Source organism: Solanum lycopersicum, chromosome 10, assembly GCF_036512215.1.
Source record: "Solanum lycopersicum chromosome 10, SLM_r2.1".
Taxonomy (NCBI): domain Eukaryota; kingdom Viridiplantae; phylum Streptophyta; class Magnoliopsida; order Solanales; family Solanaceae; genus Solanum; species Solanum lycopersicum.
The window spans coordinates 2,633,007-2,656,938 of record NC_090809.1 but is presented as its reverse complement, the minus strand read 5'-3'; the positions used below and the strand labels follow the sequence as shown (position 1 = coordinate 2,656,938).

At 26.3% G+C, this 23,932-nt stretch overlaps 2 protein-coding genes, 1 long non-coding RNA gene and 3 other non-coding genes across 6 annotated transcripts; 2 read left to right on the top strand and 4 right to left on the bottom strand.

The window, feature by feature from the left end:
• Nucleotides 1-7,231: 7,231 nt before the first annotated feature.
• Nucleotides 7,232-9,017, top strand: LOC104649466 (transcription factor bHLH162-like). The gene is made up of 3 exons (XM_010328773.4): nucleotides 7,232-7,506; nucleotides 7,917-8,270; nucleotides 8,370-9,017. Exons 1-3 carry the CDS (start codon nucleotides 7,375-7,377, stop codon nucleotides 8,562-8,564), a joined length of 681 nt encoding a protein of 226 aa, XP_010327075.1. The 5' UTR covers nucleotides 7,232-7,374; the 3' UTR covers nucleotides 8,565-9,017.
• A 4,592-nt stretch (nucleotides 9,018-13,609) lies between these two features.
• On the top strand, nucleotides 13,610-15,239 carry LOC101259680 (uncharacterized). The gene is made up of 3 exons (XR_011212082.1): nucleotides 13,610-13,864; nucleotides 14,138-14,497; nucleotides 14,937-15,239. It is a non-coding gene; the product is annotated as an uncharacterized lncRNA (long non-coding RNA).
• Nucleotides 15,240-16,252: 1,013 nt separating this feature from the next.
• Nucleotides 16,253-16,342, bottom strand: LOC112940237 (small nucleolar RNA snoR116). The gene has a single exon (XR_003244202.1). It is a non-coding gene; the product is annotated as a small nucleolar RNA snoR116 (small nucleolar RNA).
• A 27-nt stretch (nucleotides 16,343-16,369) lies between these two features.
• LOC112940229 (small nucleolar RNA snoR31/Z110/Z27) lies at nucleotides 16,370-16,467 on the bottom strand. Its single transcript, XR_003244194.1, has one exon. It is a non-coding gene; the product is annotated as a small nucleolar RNA snoR31/Z110/Z27 (small nucleolar RNA).
• Nucleotides 16,468-16,572: 105 nt separating this feature from the next.
• On the bottom strand, nucleotides 16,573-16,669 carry LOC112940230 (small nucleolar RNA R32/R81/Z41). The gene has a single exon (XR_003244195.1). It is a non-coding gene; the product is annotated as a small nucleolar RNA R32/R81/Z41 (small nucleolar RNA).
• Nucleotides 16,670-21,595: 4,926 nt separating this feature from the next.
• Nucleotides 21,596-22,235, bottom strand: LOC101259985 (transcription factor bHLH162-like). The gene is made up of 2 exons (XM_004248427.1): nucleotides 21,894-22,235; nucleotides 21,596-21,802 (listed from the first exon to the last, which is right to left on the bottom strand). Exons 1-2 carry the CDS (start codon nucleotides 22,233-22,235, stop codon nucleotides 21,596-21,598), a joined length of 549 nt encoding a protein of 182 aa, XP_004248475.1.
• Nucleotides 22,236-23,932: the final 1,697 nt, after the last annotated feature.

The following is a 23,932-nucleotide window of genomic DNA, read 5'->3' as shown; positions in this document are numbered from 1 at the left end:
ATAAATTAGTTGAGACTCGTAAGCCTTATGCATGCAAAGAACAAAAATATCGAGGATAGATAAAATATCTGCATATGTAAAATACAAATTAAAAAATTAATTTATTTAAGTGGAGATGATCAACATAAATTCAACAGTTGAACTCAGAGTTAGAAAAAATAGTTTTCAAGGTCTCATCACTTTAGTGAATTATTTGAGCCTTGATACATCTTTGGTGTCATGGAGTTAGACTAGTAAGTTGTAGGGATGGCAATGGAAGGGGAGAATGGGGATGGAACAGGTTTAAGGTAGTAGCTATGTGCTGAGTGATCGAGTTTATTGTTTGGATACTGATATCATCGAATCTGAGGCTGAAATTTAGTTTTCAGGGTTGAAAGATGTTGAAGAACTGTTGAAATCATTCTTTTTGTGTTAAAACTCGAAAATAGCTACTCATTTGAAAGCTTGTTGGTGATAAATTTCTAGCTTTTGTTGGATTTTAAAATGTAAAAATTTGAAGACATTTAATTAAATACTAAAAATTGCATGGATATTGCAATTGAAGCTGGAAGTTGAGAGTTAACACTTGATTTCATAGTTTGAAGATTGATATTTGAAAATAGGGATGAGTTGAAATACCAAAAAAATATTTAAAAATTATATATATGAAAGAACTAAGCATGAAAATTTAAAAATTAATTTTGTGAATCTGTGATCCCAATATTCAAACAATGAGCTTGATTCTTCAACACGCAATCATAACCTCAAACAAACTTCAACACACTTTGAAGTTGGAGATTCAAAATTTGAATAACAACTCAAACCAGAACAATGGAAGAATTATATTTGATTTTCCTTTTGTGATAGGATGAACAAGGAGAAAGAACAATACTATTGAGAAGAAGTACTTTTATCATGTTGGACTGTCGAGTTGAACTGCGATGTCAATTCAAATGGCAGAAATAACGTTTTAGGGTATTTGTGATTCAAAATATAGACGGCAAGAGCAATTTTGATTTCAAACATAATTAAAATGTATATATAAGCTATTTTGAATAATAACCCTGTTCCGTAAAAACAAAACAAAATTGAGTGATTTTGCTAGTTAAATTTTTATATTTCAATAACCTTTTTTAAATATTAATTCCTAAATTATTCAATAATTCATTGGTCGTCAATGTGACCTTTGACATTTGCTTGCTTGTGTTTTGGTCCCCCAAGAAAAACAACAAAAAGAAAAAGAAAGACTAAAGAAAAACAAATACATATGTTTCAACTTTCACCACATAAATTCAATCTAAAATCTTAAATTGATGCAAAAAGTTCTATATTTGTCAAAAAGTAGAAAAAAAAGTGTTTGTGATCAAATTATTTTCCCCATTTTATATTAGTTGATTATTTTATTAAATATAATTGTCTCGTATTAGTTGTTCAACTAACTAAAATAAGAAAATATTAATTAATATTTTTCTATATACCCTTGCAATTAGTTCTTTTTGAAAGTGTTCACAATTGTTTATAAAATTTTCAAGAAATCTTTTAAGGGGTGAATTAGTACAATTATCTCTTTATTTATGATTTTTTAATATACGTGTAGAAATAAAAATGATCAACTAGTATTGAATAGAGAAAATACTTTTTTTTTCTACTTATAGATTGAGATTGAGTCGACAGTAATTTATATTTTTCTTTCGTTTCAAATTATTTATCATATTCACTTTTAAAGAGTAAATTAAATTTTATATATTTAACATTTTATAAAATTAACTATAAATGTAATTTATCTCATAATAGTTTGATATATGACAAACATTTAAAATATTAGATAGAATTTATATAATTAATTTTTATAAATAGAATATAATAACTATTTTAAACAAGATATACGACTAAGAAATCTAGTTCTTGCTTCTTTGGGAAAATTTTAAATCAAATGTTCCAAAAAACAAAATAGAGCCCACTTTCACAAGGCGTTTGCCAATTCATACGAAGAATTTTTTAGAAACTTTTGTGAATTAGGGTGACATATCAGTCAACTTCGGTTTGATTTTAAAGTGTATCGATTTGATTTATCAGTTAGCAGTTTATAGATATAGTAAATTATTACATAATCATTTATAAGATACTGACTTATCAGTATTGACTGTTATCGGTTTGGTTATTGGTTTAACCGTTAAGATTTGACAAAAAAAATCATTAGAAATTACTTAGAACGAAGTGATTAATCAAATGAATCATGCAAATGAATTAACATATTACATCTTGCTCAAAAGCAAATACTGACATATTATAGAATAATCGAGAGTTTGGGACAGCATATATATAAGTATGAAATTAAACACTAAATCAAGACTTTATAAATCGAATGATATAAATATGATTTATTAATTTACTATCGCATTATCGATTAACATGTTTAAGAAAAAACTTAAAATTGCGAAAAATTGATAACTTGATGATAAAATAAATTAAAATTATTATTAAAAATACTAAATCAATAACTCGTTACGATAACTTTTTTCTATTTGAATTATCAATTTTGATTTGATTTTGAACAATCCAATTGTCAATCGATGATCTTGCCTAAACATTTGATATAAATAATTTTTGACAATCAATCTACCATGTCAATTTGTTTCTTGAGTAAGAATATAAAATTAAATTATTATTGATTGCAAAATAAATTTTTCTACTCATTAGTGATGTCGAAAATATAGTATCGATTGTGGAGGTAATGATTGATATTAATGAGTGGCTTGACGATACTGGTTAGCAGTGGTGTTGGTGATTGTAATAGGGGGATGTTGGTTGATATAGATGTGTGGTGATTGATAATGCGTAAAAATATAAGGTTTAATTTATGCATCGACTAAATTGGAAGTTTAAATATTGCAACAGGGGGATGTCCAATACATTGCAAATGATACACTACTTAATAGGAGAGATGTATCTAAGATGCGATGGACGTTCCGAGAGGTAATAGGGATCTTGAATAGATCAGAGGGAGAATTTTTATAATTTTTTTCAATGATAGAAAATTTTAAAGGTTATAATATCTTAAATCGTGCATTTATGTGATTTTACCTTAATCATACCTAAGGAGCCCAGCCCAAGAACCAAGTCATCCCTTCATATCCAAGTCCATGAAATGGGCCCAAACATGGACGTGGTTTTAATAACTAGCCTTGAGAATATAGCCACTTTTATTAACATCAATTGGTTATTTTCACAACTTGTGTATACCAGCTTTACATTCAATGGAAACTCTATGCTACAGATTTCTCATGAAACTAAGGCCAATATACATAAAATAGTAAGGATATAACACAGAGATAACTAGATCAATTATATTGTATGAGGTGCAACGTTGATCAGTTAAGAATTCTAATATTTTCGAAGATGAAGGTTATAGAAATGAAGTTATTGTAATCGATGTGTGGTCATACTAGAAGAGATAGACTTAACGATGAAGATATTTGTGACAATGTGAAAATGACTTTGATAGAAGACAAGATGTGACAATCAAGATTGAGATAATGCCGACATGTAATTAAGGAGGAGATGCATGAATACCTTGTACAAAATTATGAGAGGTTGACTACGGAAGATATTATAATAAGTGGTGGAAGTATACCGAAGTATTAGAGAGAGGTGATTAGAAAGGATAGGGATTTGTTTCAGTTTATCAAAGATGTGATTGTAAATCGAAGAGTATGAATCGGAGGACACAAATTATTGGAATAGAAGGTTATTGGTAACTCCATGCTTTTTTTTATTCGTTATTCGATTCATATTAAAATCTAATTAAATTTAAATTCACATTAAAAATTATTTAAACTTAAAAATAAAATATTTTACATTCAAAAATTGAATTCAAGGATCCTAATTTAAAATTTTGAAAAAAAAATTCTTGTTTCATTATAATTTTTGCCAAATATTTATGTATCAAAGCGAAAATTATTATTTAATATTACACTTGAAAAAAGGATCATTTTGTCTCATATATGATATGGCAAAAAGGCTACTGCTTCATTGTATGTAGACATAAATTATGAAGTTTTTTCAACAAATGTCTAACTTTTAGTTTGTGTTTGTACGAAAGGAAAATATTTTAATTTTTTTTGTAATGTTTGATTGTTAAAAAATTTAGAAATATATTATCTAAAAAAGGTCTCATTTATTATGAAATTGTGTTAATTTTTATTTTTTAAAAAAAATAGACTAAAAATGAGATAATGTAATTAAGTAATGTCACTCATATCTAACTATATACACCTTATACCCAATATCTCGTCTAAGAAAGAAATCACTAGTTAATTTATAAACAATTTTATTCACCCATTATTTAGAATTTTTTTTTAAAAAAAAAATCTTTAACATTTAAATATGTATTTAAATATAAATATAAATATAAATATATTACTTTTTATATAATAGAACGACTCTTGAGGTTGGTATTTCTTATCTTTTGTTAGGTTGGGTTTTGACCATATGTCAGGGAGTGAATTTTATATGTATATTTTTTATTTTTATAGTTCGAATTTTAATCAAGTTCAAATTTCAAATTCAAAAAGTCTGTTTTTGCTTTTTAAATATTGTAATCACTTGAATAGATTTGAATGATTGACATATGTAATAAAGTAATGTCATTGAGATGTTTATTTAAGAATATTTATAAAGATGACTATTTACAAAATTCACCTTTTCACCATTATCGTCATCATTCATCACCTACCATTGTCAATTATCATCCACCATCATTGTTAATCAGTGCAGTCTGTCTTCAGCCATTTACGATCATAACCATTATTTCCACCCATAATCACTATGGATAATTACTATTGTCGCTCAATCAACATTAGCTATCACAATTTAGTAAAAACTACCATTTGTTACTATCCATTACACCATCATTACGTCAATTACCATCACTAATTATAAATTCCTCGCCGTTATATATATTTCTTTTTACAAAATACAAGGTTCATGTATGATATGTATCTTTCTACATCAAAATTATTTGTAATTAAGTCCATATACATTGTTGCCAAGCCAAAATTATTTATAATTAAGTCCATATTCATTGTTACCAAGCCAATAGGACCCATTTAAGGGTCCCCCTATTTGAAATTCTACTTATCTTAAGCCGAAATATGAAGTGTTTTTACACTGTATAATATAAAGAATGATCAATTTTGTGACTACTCTTTTAAGTCACTAGGGTTATATTATAATATGTTAAAGTTTATAAGAATGAAAATATATTTTGATTTTTCTTATATTATAATATGTTTAAGTTTATATGAATGAAAATATATTTTGATTTTCTTATATTTTATTGATCAAATTTCAAAGATAAATAATATGTCACACTCTCACTAGACCTCGAAAAAGTAATTAATAGCATTTTAATTATATGTATAGACAGAATTTTACGTAAATAATATCAGTTTATTATCTCAATTCATCTTATGAGTAAGAAAAATTTAGAATTTCAATTCTAAAAGACATAAATTATATTAAAAGGACTCGTAGTCTATTATTAATGAAAGAAAGAAATAATCGTCTATCTTCTGTTAATATTGTGTATATATATAGTATTATAATTTACTTTTTAATCATTAATTATATCAAATCAATCTATTGCGTATATTAATGTTTAAATTCTTAGCATATAAAAAAGGGCAACTTTCACATATAGCAAACAAAAAATTCATATTTGTATGTTATAACAAAGTTTGTATAATTGCGCTCTATAGCAAACATAAAACTGTATAATTCGCTATACATATACAATTCTATAATTCGCTGTCCTATTTCACTGCAATTGTATAATTCGTTATCCTATTTCACTGAGATTGTATAATGCACATTTGTATAATTCGTTGCCTATTTAGCTGCAATATTTTATAAAATTTGCTTTGCATACAGTTGAATCGAATTAAAATGTATGTATATTGCATAGTTATAAGTGTATAGCAAGAAGATATATGTTTTTCTCTCGCTTTATACAAAAACAGAAACACAATATATACACTTCTGTTGTATAAAGCTAGAGAAAATTGTATTTCACTACAATTGTATAATTCACAATTGTATAATTCGTTGGCCTTTTTCTCTGCAATATTTGAAGTAAAATGTTTGTAAATTGTATAATTAAGTGTATAAAACGAAGATATATATTTTTGCATGTGTATATACAATTTTCTCTCGCGTTATACAAAACAGAAACAGAATTCGTACACTTCTATGTATAAAGCGAGAGAGGCGAGCGAGATTTTTGGGAGAGAGACGCCTGACAAACTTTAGCTGACGTTTGCTATGGAGCACAATTTAATCAAACTCTAGCTACTCCATTTATTTTAGGTTATTAGTTTGCTATTATATACAATTTTCCCTATAAAAATTTCACTTTCTAACGAATTAATAAAGCAATAATTAATGGAAAGCAACTAAGGTTTTGTGCCCTATAATATATTTCAACAATATTAGCTCTTTGATAGTTACTTGTGCCTGTTTTAACACTGTCATCCCTCATAAAAATAAATAATAAATTTACAAAAAAAGAATAAATAAATACACGTGTTTCAAACTTTGTTAAGTACGTCAACTCCCAAGTGCAAAGACTATATATTTAACTAAATTAAAGATTTGATTTCTTAAATATATTTGAAGTTGTACATAGTAAAAAACTTACAGATTTTAAATTCTGATTTTTTTTTTCGAATCTATTTCTCTTTCTGTCTCAATTTTCATTTAATTGAGCATAAAATTTAATAAATAAAACGAAATTTTTAAATTTTGTGAATTTAAATTAAAGCATATGTATAAATATGTTATCTAACTTGATGGCTCATACTTATGTCCATTTTTGAGAGTGTACAAGTAGACATTTAAAATTATATATAGTTGAACAAAGAAAAAAAAACACATCGCTCATGACATCCAACATGAAAAATTTGAGTCATACACGTATTATGTCACGTAAAACTCATTTATCTACTTGTGCATCTCAAAATTAGAACTTGAAAGGCACAAAAGCGAAATAAGGTCAAATTAAATGATATATTTATAACAATCTTTTCGAAACGAACGGAAAAAATATGACGTTCTAAATACATACACATATGACGTTCTAATACAATGTCACTAAATATTTTCTTTTTGCAACATGCATGTTTTTGTTGACCCAAAAGGGAACCAATCTACCTTAACGAAATCTATAAAAGTAGTTATATTATATTATTATAATAACGTATTGGGAATTGAACCACCATATATTGTGCTCAATATAGGCCAAAAAGTATCTAAAAACATATCCTTTCTTGCTATATTACTTGTATCGTTAGTTTTCGAGTTTTTGAAATAAGGTTCAATATTTAACATATCAAAATAATGGAAAGGCGTATGAAGTCGAAATTACCTCCGGCAGGTCCAAAAATTGAAAGGAAATATGTGGAGAAAAATAGAAGGAATTATATGAAGAAACTCTATAATCAACTTCATTCCTTGATCCCTACGTCTAAGGTTTGTTTTACAAAATTCTATGTTTTTGTATTAAAATGTTGAATTCATGAATTGTGCGCATAATCAATCATTCTCCTCTCCTCTCCAGAAAAATTCTGAATTCACCTCTACGTTGCTTAGCATAATGATAGTTTGCTCTTACATCATGTGCATGCACGCAATGACAAATTTAGAGTATGAGTTATGGGCTCGATCGAACTTTAATTAGTAGCTTTGATCCAAAACCTGTATTTTATTTAAAGAAAAGTTATATGGATATATGTAACAAATTATAAATTTGAAACCTAACAATTGAAAAGAAGTAATGAGGGTTCGGACCAGAATTTCAAATTCATAAGCTTTAAATTTAGACGTCGCTTCTCTCCATGCATGTATATTTCTTGTATCATTTACAATTTTGAGTGTTGCAGGAAACAATAATGACAGTGCCAGATCAAATAGATGCAGCAGTGAATTACATAGAAAACTTGAAAATGAATTTGGAGATGAACAATAAGTACTTGGAAGAATTGAAAATGGGCCTAAAGAAGGCCCAATCATTCAACCCAACTAATGAGCCCGGCCCAATCACAAAGTCACAACCTCAGATTGAATTCCATGAAATGGGCCCAAACATGGTTGTTGTTTTAATAACTAGCCTTAATAATATAGCCACTTTTAATAACATCATTCGATTATGCTATGTGGAAGGTGTTGAAGTTGTGTCTACAAGATTTGAACTCAATGGAAACTCAACACTACAAATTTCTCATGAAACAACTAAGGTAATGATGGAAAAATAAAAGTTGAAAGTTGAAAATGTTTTTAAACACTAAAAAATAGCTGATGTTTATGAATCGTTATCGACATTCAATTTTTTGCAGATCAATAGAAGCTCAGCGATGGAATTAATAGGTACAAATTTGTGTGATAAGATGAAGGAGTTAATTTATGGACCCTCTTATATGGAATCTCAATTACATTTATGGGACTACAAAATTGAATTTGATACATTGGAGTACTACTTATTACCAACAAGAAGTAAAAATCCAAACATGTATAGTTACATGCAAAATTAATATTTTATTCCTACCTTTTTATGTTTTTTCATTAGTATTGAGTTGTAAAATTATAAACTATGGATGTGCTTGATAAGAAAGGAAAATATTTTCATGAAAAAAAAATTCTATTTATTTTCTTATATTTGATAATTAAACATATATAAGATATTGTCTAATGTAGTTGATTACTATTATTATTATAGTAATAGTATAATTATAAATAATCTAATCCTGATTAACTTCGGCTAGTGCAGGAAATAGCAGTCTAACTCCAATTATGCACATTAATTGAGCCACGTTAATATTCAACTTGTTCCATCTTCAATATCTCTTATCTTCGACAAGTAGGGGTTGGGAGAAGAGGAATGAGAGATCCCAAATCTATGTCCGAAATCTCACAGACATATTTATACTATGCTAAGGTTCTATTACCTCCTGAACTTATTTTATAAATAATTTTCTATTCATTTTCGATCTACGTGGCACTATTTTATGGGCCCAACATGTGTTGATATTTTTTTCAAGCTAGTATCACGTAGGTCGATAAGGAGTAAAAAATTATCTATAAAATAAATTCAGAAAAATAATAGGATATTTCTAAAATTTCGAGTATAAATTGGAATACTTAGGAAGAAAAAAAAAGTGTAGTTTTGTCTGATACAATAAACGCGTGTAATAATTGATATGAAGAGTGAACAATGAACATAATTTGTTGGTCCTTCAATATTCTTTCTACTCTACGAAATCAAAATGATTAAACTTTGAAAAAGAATTTAATTTTGTTTGATATGATACAAAAATGCTGCTACTTTAAGGAATATTTTGACCACAATTAATTTGTGTAGAACATTTAAAAGTTGCATGCCTTTTTCCATTGGTCATGAAAATTAATTAAAAGACACGTATCAAATTAAAGTTTCTCATTGTTTGCCGGAAATTATGAAGCCTTTTCTATGTTTAATTTTTTCATTTGATATGTTATACTATATTATATAATTTAAAAAAAGAATAATTTTTTGTTAGGTATATAATAAATAAATTAACTAATACTTGGTAAAAGTTAAAAGAGTTGAATTAGTTAACACGTGTATAGAGGGGGTATGATTAAATTCGTATTTACGTCAAAAAAATTTATAGTGGAAGATAAAACATTCTTCAGCTATGGCGTCTCCAGCTACTTTGAAGTACTCGAATTTGAGATCTCTTAGGCATAATGTAATAAGTTGAAAATAAAATAACAGAAAATGAATTAAAAGAATATTTAAACTGAGGCACAAATAACTCGCTCTTTTTCGAAGATAATCTACATCGATTCAACAATATTTCACTTGAGTTGTTCTCTCCATGATACAATAATCCAATAACATCGTACAACTCAAACAACTCTAAATTAGTTAAAAATTCCAAAACTCCACAAAAAATACACCTCCCTTTAACATATATAAATCATTATATAGTTAATATAGCTAAAGACTTAGAATATTTTCTTTCTCTCAAACTCTTTTTCGTTACCAATACATGTTTTAAGATATTTTTTCACACTTAACATATTCCATCTCTTACCCAACACAGAGGAAGTTGATGCACCATTATCTATAGGTAAGAAGTCTTTTACGTAATGAGTTTTCAAAAAAACTAATGGTAATATAAGTTACTGGTTAGGATTAAAAATAAGCAGGTGTAAATGTGGAAGCTAGCAAAGAAAATCTCGAAAGACCATGAGTAAAAATACAACGAGAAATACACCTTAAAGATACAAAGATTTAACGTGGTTCGGTCAATCGTTACCTACGTCCATAAAGGAAATGAGAAATCAACTATAAATATGAGAGTACAAAATATATAGAGAGAAACAACCTCAACCAATTCACTCGGAATACATGGGAGGTTCACACAAGTGATAACGTATCAAGCTTGTGACCTACAAATTATCCCCCTAACCAAAACTCCCAAAGCCCTTAAGACTACACTGTGAATGCTGATTAAGTTAGAAGGAACAATCCTCTATTTATAGAATTCTAAACATTATTCTACCAAAAAAAGGATTAGTCAATCCAAAACCTTTTCCTAAAAAAAAAAACTATTTACAATAAGAAATTTAGGATAAATAAAGCCCAAACTAATAGTCATTCTTCTATCACAATTTATACCATAATCAGTCTATAACTAACATATGTACATTAATATAATAATATGCGTATACGTCAATGTAATTAAAAAAAAGAAATATTTATCACTGTACTTCATCCCTTCTTAAATAAAACGTATTTAATTTGGTGGGAAAAAAATACTTTCAAGGATTATGTTGGTTTCATCTAATATACAAATAATTCATTTCCTAACGAAGAACGAAACAATAATGATGGAAAGCAGCTAAGAATTTCTAAGACCACATATTTATATTGATTTATATTTTTTAGTCAACTAAAAATTTGATTGTAAGCTCAATTATTATCTTAAATGTATTTAAAGTCATTGCAGGAATTTATAAATTTTCAAATTATAAATCCTTCGCTTAAGTATTGAGTTTGACTGAGCACAAAATTTAATAAGTAAAAGAAAATCCATGAATCACAGTCTTAAATTAAAAATGTGCGCAATTCTTTAAATTGTGTAGTTTTAAACTCGTTAGGCAAAATGTTTAGAAATGAAAACTTACTAAATTTTTTTTTTATTTAAAAAAAAGAGACACCTATTTTGGGATAGAACAGGCAAATTTTAAAAGTAAAATACAATTTTAATTTGAATGATAAAGTACACACATAAAATGTAAAAATTATTGATTTACAATTATGATGAAAACGTATTTGAAAGAAAGTTGATCCAGTTGAATGAGGAGGGTAATTTTTTGAAATTGTAATTGATAAGAATTTTCAGTGATATGTTTATTTTTAAAAATATTATTTCCCCTGATTTTTTTCTTTCTGTTATCAAATAATTTTATTCTCGCAAATCAAACAAATAAAAAATATACATTAACAAATCAAAAATATTGAAAGTATGGCTAAAGAATCCTGCTATACATCAAAATATCGACATTTTGAAAATTATCCTATTTGGAAAAATTGAAAATGGGCCTAAAGAGCGCCCAACTACAAAGTCACCATGAAATGGGCCCAAACATGATCGTGGTTTTAATAACTAGCCCTTAATAATATAGCCACTTTTAATAATATCATACGATTATGCCATGTGGAAGGTGTTGAAGTTGTGTCTACAAGATTTGAACTCAATGGAAACTCTAAAGTGCAAATTTCTCACGAAACTAAGGTGATGATGGAATTGAAGTTAAATTAAAAAATAATAAGTATTGAAAAAACAGCTAAACTTTGTGAGTCGTTGTCGAAACTCAATTTTTTGCATATCAATCAAAGTTCAACAATACAATTTAGAGCAATAGTTTTGCGTGATAAGATGAAGGAGTTGATTTATGGAAAAAATAATAAGTATCGTTATATTCTTTTTGTGAAACGAAAAAAATAATAATAATTTTATCGTTATACCCTTTGTGGAGAAATTTCTTAGGGAATTTCTCATGTTATGTTTCAATCAAACAATCAAATCAATTTGGAAGAATGTGCACGAGTCAATAATGACTTGACCCAGCCGAAATTGCCGTCAAGTTTTTTCGTTTCAAATTAATTATTATTTTATTAACGAAATTATTAAAAATATGAAATTTTATTTTTTAAAAAGTTAGTGCGAAAAGATTATATTTGGTTGTAAAATATTGAATTTTAAAAATATTTTTCACTTTAAATTATTCAAAAATAAATAAATATAATAATAAATTTGAGACGAATAAAATAATATAAATGAATTCTTATATAATTTTAGTTCAAATGTGAAAATGAAAACAGAAAAAAAATAATAAAAATAGAGCCCACTCCATCAAGTAGAAAGTGACCCAAATTAAAAGACATGTATCATTTTAATTCGGAATATTTAGATATTTTTCCTATTTTTATTCCTCATTTCGTTTAATATATTAAACTTATAAATTAATTATTTAAATGAGTTTAAAATTTATATTTCACGTAAGTATGGAGATTAATGTTGAGGAATTTTATATATTTATTACTTTAGAAAATTTGATGAATATTACTTATTCGTTTTAAAAAAAAAATTGATTTATTTTCTTTTTTATTCTATTTTAAAAAGAATAATTTCTTTTTTCTAATGATATTTTAATTTTAATTTTTCACGTGACATATTTAAGGTTACAAAATTAAAAGATAATTTTATACGTTTAATTTAATTTTAATTTTAAACTCATAAAATTCAAAAATCTTCTATATAATCTTAAATTCTGTATCAAATTAAATTAAATTATTCTTTATAAAACGAATGGAGTATTAAATTTTGATTCTCATCATCTAAAACATAAGAAATCAATTTTGTCTCTTTTTTTTGGGGGGGAAACATCTTAGTAAGTACTCAAAAACAGCACGTGTTTCAACAGTCAATTCCAAGTAATAAAACGGCCAGGTTTTTTCACATTGGCACAATTAGCATATTTTTTTTTAATTTTATATAATAATATATAAATCTGAATCGCGAATTACAGAACCCATTCAGAAATAGGTCTTTCAAAATAATTTTTTTCATAAACTTGAACTCGAGATTCCTGGTTAAAGCAAACAACTTCATAACTATACCACTATCTATGTTGATTTAGTATATATTTTTTATTCTCTCACCAATAGTATTATTATTATAAAAAATTATTTCAATCATCGTATTTTTATTATTATTATTATTATTCACTTTCACATTTATTTGAAGTGTAGCTTAATCATTATTGTAATTTCTTTAAATTAAATTTCGATATTTTTTACTTAAGCTGAGATTTTATCGAATATAATAGGAATAAGATTGTGTGTACACATACATTGAATAAATTATTTTCATAATAATAATAAAAATAAAACTTAATATTATGAAATAAAAATATCTTTAATCCACTTGTTTGTTTTTTTTTTGGCTTCTTGTGGTTGACCTAGAGAAGAAAAAACAGTGACTTTTGGTGGAGTCTATAAAAAGAGTTTTAGTTTTATAACAATATTATATTATTTTCAAGTGGCATACTTTTCTTAGAATTTAAAGTAATTCATTTACAAATTTGCCCTTTCCTTAAATAGAGTTGAAAGAAAAAAACAGAGAAAAAGTTTCTAAAAATGGAAGGTTGCCAGAGGTCAAGTTCAGCTCCGGCAGGGGTAAAATTGGAAAGAAAAGATGTGGAGAAAAATAGAAGGAATTATATGAAGAATCTATGCAATCAACTTTATTCATTGATCCCTTCTACTCATCACTCTCGGGTTCGCGTTTTCTCCTCCTTCGTTATAATTTGTCGTACAGGTTAAAAAAGTCTTGTTTATTGCCTTACATTTTACGTCATGTCAAATCAGACAAACGAATTGAAACAAAGAAAGTACAAGTTGTTGACTCATAACTATTAGTACCATTTTTGTTACTTTTACACGTAGACTTATAGTCTTATACCACAACATTGAAAGTACTGAATTCAGATGATTTTATAATGAATGAGCTTGAAACGTGTATAATAATCGATTTTATTGAATATATTGCAGGAAACAATGGGATTGCAAGATAAAATAGATGCAGCAATAAAGTATATAAAAAGTTCAGAAATGAAATTGGAAAAAAAAAAGATACACTTGGAAAAATTAAGTAGGCTGAGTGGTAGAAAGAGGCCCAAATCATCCAATTCAACTAATGGGCCTAGCCCAAGTACAGGGTTATCATCATCACCTCAGATCCAATTCCATGAAATGGGCCCAAATATGGTTGTTGTTTTAATAAGTGGCCTTGATAATATAGCCACTTTTAATAACATCATTCGATTGTGCCATGATGAAGGTGTTGAAGTTGTGTATGCAAACTTTACACTCAATGGAAACTCTATGCTGCAAATTTCTCATGAAACTAAGGTATGATTTTTGTATTCTTCGAAAAATAAGTTATATTTTGATATTTAATCGTCAACATATTTCGTTAGGATAACATTTTTCTTTATAGTTTTCTCAACTAATCGTATAAAATCAATAGTTCGATATTATTATCTATCTTTAGTACTCAAATATTACTCCTATCAATTGTGATAATTGTTATTGTTTTTAAAGAGCATAACTTGTTTTTAGAAATTGGCTTCTATCGTATTAAAACACATCATGAATGACATTTATCATTTGTTGTTAAGTACTAAGAAAACCAGAACTTCAGGTTTACGAATTTATGATTCTGACATTCTTTATTGATTTTAAAATTAGTAATTTATAAATATAATCGAATTTTTTATGTCTAAAAAATATTTGTACAAATATTAGAAAAAATGCATGACAATTTGTCACTATTTTTTTTTAATTGTAGATCAACATGAGTTCAACAATGGAATGTAGAGCTGCAAATTTATGTGATAAGCTGAAGGAATTACTTCATGGAAAATCATATGACAATGAATTGGAATCCCAATTATATTTATGGGATTATATAGTCGAATCTGAATTATTAAAATTTTATGACGTGGAATTTCTACCATCAACAAGTCAAAATTCAAATATGTACAATTAATTTATCTTATTATTTCACTGTAACAATTAAAATTCATTCATATTATGTTAACATCTTTATTTTAAATTAAATGAATATCGAACCTCTTTTCATTCATTAAAATAGTTGAATCACAATAGTGAAATGGGAAAAAAAAATATGTCCGGGAAACAATTTTAATGAGATATTGATTTATTAATTAATTCATAATATTTTTTTTATAAAAGCATATTAAATCTATTTGTTGAACAAAATTTATCTTATTATTTCACTGTAACAATTAAAATTAGTTCATATTATGTTAATATCTTTATTTTAAATTAAATAAATATCGAACCTCTTTTTATTCTTCAAAATAGTTGAATCACAATAGTGAAATAGGAAAAAGCATCTCGAGAATCGATTTTAACAAGTTATTGATTAATCAATTAATTCGTAATATTTTTTTACAAAAGCATGTTAAATTTATTTGTTAAAGAAATTTTATTTTATTATTTCACTGTAACAATTAATATTAATTCATATTATGTTAATATTTTTATTTTAAATTAAATAATTATCAAACCTTTTTTTATTTCTCAAAATAGTTGAATCACAATACTAAAATAGGAAAAAAAAAGTCCGGAAAACAATTTTAATGAGCTATTGATTTATCAATTAATTCATAATATTTTTTTTACAAAAAGCATGTTAAATTTAATTTTTTAAACAAAACTTTATTGTCTTGAGTTTAATAAAATATCAAGAAGATGTAGAGGCATTGACCACAAAAATAATTAAAAATAATCTTTGTGCTATATAATCTCCACCCCATTTTATTATTGGCAACGTACAGCGCTAAATACACTATGAACAAAGTGTATCAGAGACTCTAATTTATTGCCTTCGTCTTCCTTAATTAACTCAATTTATTTTGACTCAGTTATTAATTAATTTGATTTTAAATAAATGTATATATAGAGGCATTTGAATGCACAATGATAATTGTAATTAATTATCGTGCCAGAATATCAACCACATTTTATTATTGGCAACGTACAGCGCTGTATACACTATTAAAAAAAAGTGTACCAGAGACTCTAATTTATTGCCTTTTTTATTAAATAATAATAATAATTACATCAATTTAAATAAATAGGCTCAGAAAATAAGAATTGAGATAAATCAATAAGCTTATAATTAAGCTTTCTTAGTTTGATGGTATAAAATTTCAATCATCATTGCCTTAAATCATATAAAATTGAATATAATTTTAAAGTATCAGAAAAAATAAAATCTTTTCTCATACACAGCATTTGGCGTACTGTGTCAGAAGGTGTCCTAAGATTTTATAATTTCATCATATACTTATGTAGACTACAAAACGTTATTTCTAGCGATAATAATTATCGAAGAAATTGATTTTCGATCTCAACTGAGATCTGAAAAAGATAAAATAAAGATGAAAAGAAAAAGATAATGAATCAGAAAGAACGTAGCGAATAAGGATATATTTTTGGATCATTTGAACAAAAATTGATCATCATTTCTCCTTATATTCATCATTTTCATTCGATAGATAGAAAAAAAAATACAAATAATACATAGTGAGAAGAAAAATTGAGATCGGCGCAGTGTAAAAGAGTTGAGTACAGAAGTTTACAGAATTGAGGGATTTATAGGAGGAGAAGAGGAATATGGAGCCCTAATTAGATTAAGGCCCATCTTATTTGATGGTTTGGCCCAATTACTCCCACCAAAGTCCAAAAGCCCAATTTATTTTATATGTTTCACTTTATATTTATTTTAACTTAATTGATTGATTTCGAATTTCAATAACAACATATCGCGTAGATCTAGGTGTTTTTCAATAGATTCTCGACTCAGGACAATGACAAACGTAATGAAAGTAGAAGAGATAATATGTAGTAAACAGAACAATAGATAGTAATAGAATAGCACTTTAACAAAATAATGCTATGATTGAACTATACACAGGGCCAACTCAACTACATTAGGCGCCTAAAGTGAAACTGAAGAGATGGCTCTAATATTTTGAATTTTCATCATATAGAATTTTATTTAAAATCTACTTATTTAGCTATTTTAGATGTAAAGTCATTATGTACTGTTTTATAATCAATTTATTTTAATAATTCTTTTTTCAAATGGTAATATAGACAATTCATTCAATCTCTCTTGAGACATTGTTGATCTTAAAAAAGATTTAATCAATTTTAATTTCGAAAAAAGGTAACGATTTAAAGGAACTGTTAACATTATTCTATAAGAAATATGTATATTTGGAAAAGTATAAAGTCTTTTTATTTGATTGAATATTTTCGTTAGATCATTATCTTCTACTTGTATTAGTTTTCTTGAGACTTTTAATTCAAAAATATAAATTTAAACCATCAATATTAGAATAACTATTACATGTGAATTTCGGCTAAAGTCCACTCTATATATTTATTGACTTATCTCAAATGATTATTCCTTTTTTTAATTTTTTATTAGATTGACCATGCCATTGTTCATTCATTTAATTGACAAAAATTACAAAAGATTATAAATGTGTTTTGTACAAGCAAACAATATAACAAAGGAGGCTAACTAGGAAAGTTCTACACACTACAAAGAGTGGTCCAAGATAAATATTATTTATTCTCTACTATTTCTATAAATATTTAATTAAATATAAAACTTCGAATCTTAGAACAAGTCTCTTAATATATTTTTTAAAAAATAAATAAAAATTACATATTTTTCAAAATATACTATATTAATATGTGAAAAAAGTGTGATACGTAAACTAATAAACGATATTGGAGTGATGAATTCAAATAAGTTAACGATGTTGACACTTTTCTGATTTTTATTAGCCCTAATCGATACAAGATTTGACGTATGCAGTGATTTTATATTTCATCGATATTTTTGTCATTTTTTGCATGTGTACACGTAGAGTTTCTTTATTATTTGTTTCAATATATTTTTTATAACTTTTTTTATTTTTTTATTTTTTTTTAAAAACAGAGAGATTGAAAGCTCTTTTTCATTCATGAGTCTATTCTTTTGGTCCTAATCATAAGACTTTGTGTAGACATGAGTTTATGAGATGACATGAAAATGAGTAAAGATTTTTTTTTCTTTTTTTAATAATTCATGTCGATAATGTGAAAATAAATTTAATAGTTTATTCCTAATAAAACAAAAAAATAAACTATATATTGTGCAACATAAACCCACTGGCTCCAAAGTTTTAATGTAGTACCAATTAATAAATAATTTTTTTTTCATCTAAAATTATCTAGATAAAATTGTATATGATAGCAAACTATTAATTCAAAGTAAATGTTATAAATATATTTTGATTTAATTGTACTATATAACAAACTATAACTATTTTCGCCACTCTCCTTGGTGGAATCTTGCTCGCCTCTCTCGCTTTTATACAAACACAAATGTGTAAAATATGTTTGTGTTTATATTAAGCGAGAGGAAATTATATAAACACACATATTTTCATTCACCTCTCTCCCTTCTCCCTGATCTCGCTCGCCACCCTCGTCTCTCTCACTTATACAAACAGAAACGAAATGTATAAATTGCATTTCTGTTTGTATAAAGCGAGAGAAAATTGTATATACGCATGCAAATAAGTATATTTTCGTCCTATACACTTATTATTATACAGTAAAAATACCCCACTGCCCAGATTCTTTTGTCTTTCTCTCTTTCTCGTTTTATACAAATTCAAATTGTATATAATTTCTCTTTTTCTCGTTTTATACAATTCACTTCAACAGTATATGTATAGCAAATTATACATATATATGTTTTTTATGGAGCGCAATTATGCAAACTTTGTTATAACATACAAATATGAATTTTATGTTTGCTATATGCAAAAGTTGTCGAATTATCTATTATGTTTCTCGTTTACTGTACATCTCATAACAATATTAATTAGAAGGAGTATTTTTAAAATATATATTTACTTCTACTTATTATGTCTTAATATAAGATATATATTAATTAAATATTTATTTTTATTGAGTTGTTTATAGTCTTCAAGAACAATTACTAGTAAAAGTAAAATTATAAAAATTGATTTTATCAAAAAAATCCAAAATATCAAATAATTTTATACAACTAATTTTAAAAATTACGATAAATATTTTGAAAAACTCAAATTACTTTGGAAATTTAAAAGTACCAATTCAATTGCTCCAAAGAAGCAAACAAAGGCAGTTATATTTTTTTAAAAATAATTATTAATTAACTTGATTAACTTTTAAAGTTAAAGTAAAATAAAATTTATTTATAACCTAATTTTTTTAAAAGAAAAATATTAAAGATTAGATACTTATGGTGGGAAAAGAAGACATTCATGTAATTTAAATTTATGAGAAGAAAAAAGTGACAAGTAAATTAATCTGCTAATAAATTCCTCATATAATAAAAACATTATCGAAGTCTTCAAATTATAGTATGAGTTCTCTAATTTCTATATTTTTTACCAAATCGGTCCTTAATTCATTTTTTTCGTCTGCAAAAAAGTAAAATCATTGTCCATTCAGCTAATAAATATATACAAAAGATTACATTTGTGTTTTATTTTGTATTAAATTTGACTATTGTCCTTTTATCTAATTGAACTATAAAAACTAGAAGTATCGTTATAAATTATCTCAAATTATTTTTTCTCAAATAGAAAAAGTTAAATATATTTTTTGAAATATATTACGAGAAAACACGTGATACATAAATAAAATATATACTCTCGTAAAGATGTTTGAGTTATGGACAAAGTCTAATTATAATGTTGGCACTTTTGTGGTAGCCTTGGCCCTAGTCGACATAAGATTTTACATTTGCAACTATTTATTTTCTTGATAGATAATGTTAAATAATCAGAAAATTTAATTAGAATTTAGTTAAAAAATTTTAAAAGTGCATAATATATATTTTACTTTAAAGTAAATTGATCTTTTTTCATTTTTTAATTAAAAGATATTAAAGTTAAAAGTATAAAAATATTCAAAAGATAATATAACGTAGGTAAAATATTATTATAATAAAATTTTCTGACCAAAATAATTTTTCCGATCTCGATACGTTTGTCATTTTTTTGCATGTGTGCATGTTGAATTATTTTATATATATATATATATATATATATATATATATATATATATATATATATATATATATATATATATATATATTTGTCATTTCTTTGGAGACATTTCTTGTAATTTTTCTATTTGAAAAAAAGAAAGAAAGAGAGATTGAAAGCTCTCTTTCAAAGAGTGTTTATGAGTAGATATGAAAATAAATAAGAAAAAAATAATTTCGTATTGATTATCTTCCTCCACCGTTATCATTTTCGTTGATTGCAGATTAATTTAAAATTTGAAATTGTGAATTTTTGTTGGTCGCAGATTGATCTAAAATTTAAAATTTGGAAGTTCCTATACAATTATTATTTTATTTATTCACTTTTTAATAAAAAAATATTTTCTCGATTTATGTATTGTCATCCTTGAGCACAAGTACTCGTGCTTATTTTCTTAGCGTCATTCTAGCATTTTTGCAAATATTCATCTTGTATGGTTATAAAGACAGACTTATTGATTTTTGAAGTTCGAAAGATGACATATAAAATGAATTGGCGTGAGTAAAAAAATTAAATTTATGTTTCAGATAAGGAAATATGTATAACATGGAAAGCATACCCAAACTATGTATTCTTATTTTTTCATTTTTAATTTGTATAATAATGTTTAACGGATACAAATTGAACCTTACAAATTAAAAGTATAGTTATAAATTATCTCAAATTAAACATATTTTTAAAATATATATTACAAGAAAAATTTAAAATGTAATAAGAATATTTGAGTTATTGAATAAAGTCTAATTATGATGTTGGCACTTTTGTCTTTTTTATTATTTCTTGATATTCTTTGGAGATATTTTTTTTTTTGTAATTTTCCTATTTTAAAAAAAGAAAAGAAAAAAGAGAGATCGAAAATAAATAAGAAAAAAAAATTATTTCATATTGATTATCTTTCTCTTGCACTCAATGCTCCAGCCTTTCATTGCCCCCCTTCATCGGTTGATCTAAAATTTAAAGTTTGTGAGTTTTTTTTTAATATTATTGTGCTAATATTATTTTATTTATTCACTTTTAGTTAAAAATAGATAAATTTTTTTATATTTGTGTTTCATCCTTAAACAGAAGTACTTATGCTGATTTTCTCAGTGTCATTCTTGCATTCTTTGCAAAGTACCATGGTTTATTGTTGTTGCTAATTGTCATTATTGCATATTTCATCAAATTGATGATTAGTTTTACAAATTATAGAAAGTTGAAACAAAGCTAAGAGAACTCTTTATTTTAATAGTACAATAAAAGAATTTGAGACTTGATAACAAATACTCACATTGCATGAACCAATTGTTTTTATGTTCAATGAAAAACTAATTCAACTTTAGAAAAAAGTAGGAATTTCATAAATATTTTGCATGTAACTATACATGTTAGGATTTTGACTTGTTGTTGGTAATAATTCCAATGCATCAAATTCAATTTTGTAGTCCCATAAATGTAATTGGGAATCCACATCATTTCCATCATGAGAGGGTCCATAAATCAACTCCTTCATCTTATCAAACAAAGTCGTTGAACTTTTATTCATCTGGAAAAAAAAATTGAGTGTCAACAATAATGACTCACAAGCTTTAGCTATTTTGTCGTATTTGAAAAAACAATTTCAAACTTTCAAATACCTTAGTTTCATGAGAAATTTGCAGTGTAGAGTTCCCATTGAGTGTAAAGTTGGTAGACACAACTTCAACATCTTCCTCATGGCATAATCGAATGATGTTATTAAAAGTGGCTATATTATTAAGGCTAGTTATTAAAACAACAACCATGTTTAGGCCCATTTCATGGAATTCAATCTGAGTTGGTGACTTTGTAATTGGGCCGGGCTCATTAGTTTGATTGAGTGATTGGGCCCTCTTTAGGCCCATTTTCAATTCTTCCAAGTGCTTCTTGTTCTTCTCTAAATTCATTTTCAATTTTTCTATGTAGTTCACTGCTGCATCTATTTGATCTGGCACTGCCATTGTTGTGTCCTGCAATTAGAAAAAAAAAATGTTACGCGAATTTTAGTTCTTTCGTGATGTTGTATATAGAATTTGGACCAAAGCTATTGAATTCTACAGAATAACTTTTAATCTATACTCCGACTTTGCATGCATGCACAAATGATTTAAGCTAAAATCAAGTGATCATTAATAATCCTATATAAGGAAAAAGGAGAATAAATGGATGCATGCAATGTAGGAGATTCAAGATTTAAATTTTATCAGTTTCACTGACTAAATCATATATATATCGAAATTTGAAAGCTATAAATTCAGAATTTAAATACAATACTAAAAACTTTAAAGACTAATTACCTTAGAGGTAGGGAGCATGGAATGAAGTTGATTACATAGATTTTTCATATGATTCCTTCTATTTTTCTCCACATATTTCCTTTCTAATTTTGGAGCTAATTTAGACTTGAGGCAATTTTCCATTTTTTTTGTTTGTTGAGTACTATTTTTTTATTTTTTAAAAAACTTTTTTTCTCTAGTATTTGCCTATTTGGAGGAACTAAAAATATTGTTAGCTCTCAATAGTTTATTATGAGAAGTACTCCTTTTATAGATTCCACACACCAAGGCAGTAGCTGGTGCCCCCCTTGGGGTCAAAAAGAACATGCATCATGTTGAAAAATAAATCAACTAAAAGAGAATTGACCCAACTCATGAGAGAAAATCATTAATGGGAATTTGCCAATAAATTGAAATTGAAATGCAAAGTTTTACGAGTGTTGATTAGATCGACTATGTTGCATAAAGCGGAGCATTATATTGTCTAATCAGAAGATGAAAGTTACGGAAATGAGGATGTTGTAATGGATGTATCGGCATACGAGGAGAGATAAAATTAGAAATGAGAATACCCAAGATAAGGTGAAAGTGACTTTGGTGGAGTACAATATATGGACAGTGAGGCAGAGACGGTTCAGGCATGTAAAGAGGAGATGCATGAATGTCCTAGCACAGAGGAATGAGGTTGGATATGGATGATTTCAAGAAAGGCATAGACAAGACATAATGACATAGTTTCAGCTTATCGAGGATATAACCTTAGATTGAAGGACGTGAATAATACACAAATTAGATTAGAAAATTAGTTGGTTGTATAGTCGTAATCTTTCAATTGGTTCATATTAGCAGTCATAGTAGCTCTAATATATATTCTTATTTTTCTTACACCTCGACTATCGTATTGTTTGTTGTAGTTTATGTTCTGTTACTATATGTTTTTTTTTGTAATAATTATATATTATTTTTCTACTTTCGTTATCTTTAATTTTTTGGACTTGAGCTGAGAGTTTTATTAGAAACAATCTCTTTAGCTACCTAGATGTAAGATAGAAGTACGGTATGCGTACACCGTATCCCCTCAAAGGCCTCATTTTGTGGAGTTAGTATATCCGAAACAATTTCTCTAGCCACCTCTAAGTTAGAAATAAGCTAAGATATACGTAAACTTTACGCTCTACCCTCTCAAATCTTACATTGTGGGACTAAACTGATTATGTTACTGTTATTGTGATCGTTGTTATAGTAATAATAGTGCAGTGTAATTATCATATATCTCAAATCCAAAATTTAATCAAAATCCTTCTTAATTTTTAGGAATAAGTAATTTTGAAAAGTGTGTGTGTGCCAAAAGCAAAAAAAAACCAAATAATTTATAAATATTA